At 42.0% G+C, this 1,945-nt stretch overlaps 1 protein-coding gene across 1 annotated transcript in view; it reads left to right on the top strand.

The window, feature by feature from the left end:
- Positions 1-2: 2 nt before the first annotated feature.
- Positions 3-1,945, top strand: part of CSUI_010730 (thioredoxin reductase) — a gene marked incomplete at its 3' end in the record, with an annotated part of 2,143 nt that continues 200 nt past the window's right edge. Inside the window, exons 1-2 of the mRNA XM_068070832.1 lie at positions 3-174; positions 881-1,239. Of these exons, the coding sequence (XP_067917191.1) occupies positions 123-174; positions 881-1,239 (411 nt within the window). The remainder of the gene's footprint in view (positions 175-880; positions 1,240-1,945) is intronic.

The following is a 1,945-nucleotide window of genomic DNA, read 5'->3' as shown; positions in this document are numbered from 1 at the left end:
ATTCTGGGGTAGTTGGAGAAGCGACGCTGAAGAGTAGGACACCCCGTCTACTTCAGACTTCTTCTCGTCTTTCTCAAGTGGGTGAGATCTGTCCTTTCTCGAGTCTTTCAGAAGGCAAGAAAATGGCGACCGACAAGAATACAACGAAGGATGGATTTGATTATGACCTAGCAGGTACGCACTTCTGATACAGCGCTCATTCTTTGCTTTCTCTCTCTCTCTCTCTCTCTCTTGTTATCTATATCTATCTATATCTATCTATATCTATATCTATCTATATCTATATCTATCTATATCTATCTCTATATCTATCTATATCTATCTATATCTATATCTATCTATATCTATCTATATCTATCTATATCTATCTATCTAGCAGACATTCCATCCTTCTTTTATTCTCAAGTTTCAGATATATCACCTATAGATACCTCCAGGAATAAGAAGATACTTCATTTGTTTCTTGGAATAGCTAGCTGCAGGGAGGAAAAAACGGGGTGTATATACACCTGAGATGAACGATGGGAATGAGAGAGAAAGAGACCACGTTGACAACTCAGGCCACTCAGTATATTTAGAGAAGTCTTCACTAGACAGGTATCTCATTCGATACACCCTTTTCTGTCTGAGCAGGGTCGATCAGGGACCTCTTCTTCTCTTCACACGTACACCTCTTTATAGACAAGTCTTTGTAACTCTATCTCCTTTTTCCGTTTCTTGCGAAAACGTCTCTGTTCCTCTGCCCTTCTTTCTTTCTCGTTTTCCAAGCACCGCTCTCTTGTTCTCCCTTTCTCTCCCCCCTCGTCTCTCTCTTTTCTCTTCCCTTATCTGCATCTCTCTCTCTCTTGGTCTCTTTTTTCTTTCTTTCGTTCTTTCTCAGTCATCGGCGGAGGGAGTGGGGGCTTAGCATGCGCGAAGATGGCGGCAGCTTGCGGCGCGAAGACGGTCGTCTTTGACTTCGTGAAGCCGTCGACTCAGGGGACAGTGTGGGGTCTCGGAGGGACATGTGTGAATGTGGGGTGTGTCCCTAAGTATCTCTTTCATCACACCGCTCTGCTGGGCCAGGCCCTCCACTGGGATGCGCCGCACATGGGGTGGATAGACGAACAAGAGGGGAGAGAGCAAGAGGCTAAGAAAGAAGATGAAGAAAAGAAACAAGGAGAGAGAAATAATGGCAATGAAGACGACGGGAAGAAGTCTTCTATCAGAAAAGAAGTCAAGTGGGAGACATGCGTTCAAGTAAGACCAAATCGACGATCTCTTCCTACCCACATCATTCATCATACACACCACGCAACTTGGAGACAAGACATGGAGACAGCATATATACATATCTAGAGTATATATATATATATACATATATATATACATATACATATGTATACATATGTATATGTCTAGATGGCATGGTGTTTCTACTTAAGTTCGTGTATGTGAGCGGGTTAGTCCCTCGTGTTTCTTTCTTTCCTCTTTCATTCATCTTGTTCTCTTTTTTCTCTCTTTCTTTCTTTCTGTCTCTCGCTGTCTCGGGTTGAGTATGGTGGAGGTTCTATCTGGCTGAGTGATAGGACGTAGAAAGTGAGAGAGAAGGGAGGAGGTATAGATCAAAGACGGCTGGAAACATACATGTCTACATATCTATCTATATATTCATAGAGAGAGATAAAGGCATCAGCAAGGATAGATGACGAAGGAAATCTCCATACAAAGTGCACATACCACCACATCATATACTGAGGAGTACATAACATGTACATATATATATATATACATGTATAAGCGTTCATACGTACATCTGTATGTATGTATGTATAGATATGTAGATGTCTATATCTATGTGTCTGTAGTATGTAGAGTCGAGGTGGGATAGAGACGATACGCATGTATGGTGCGTAAGTGAGATAGATATACGGCAGCATGAAGAAGTCTTCTTCTTCTTCCTCTT

Source organism: Cystoisospora suis, assembly GCF_002600585.1.
Source record: "Cystoisospora suis strain Wien I chromosome Unknown contig_8127, whole genome shotgun sequence".
Taxonomy (NCBI): domain Eukaryota; phylum Apicomplexa; class Conoidasida; order Eucoccidiorida; family Sarcocystidae; genus Cystoisospora; species Cystoisospora suis.
Note: the sequence above shows the minus strand (reverse complement) of the source record. Positions and strands in the feature narration are given on the sequence as shown.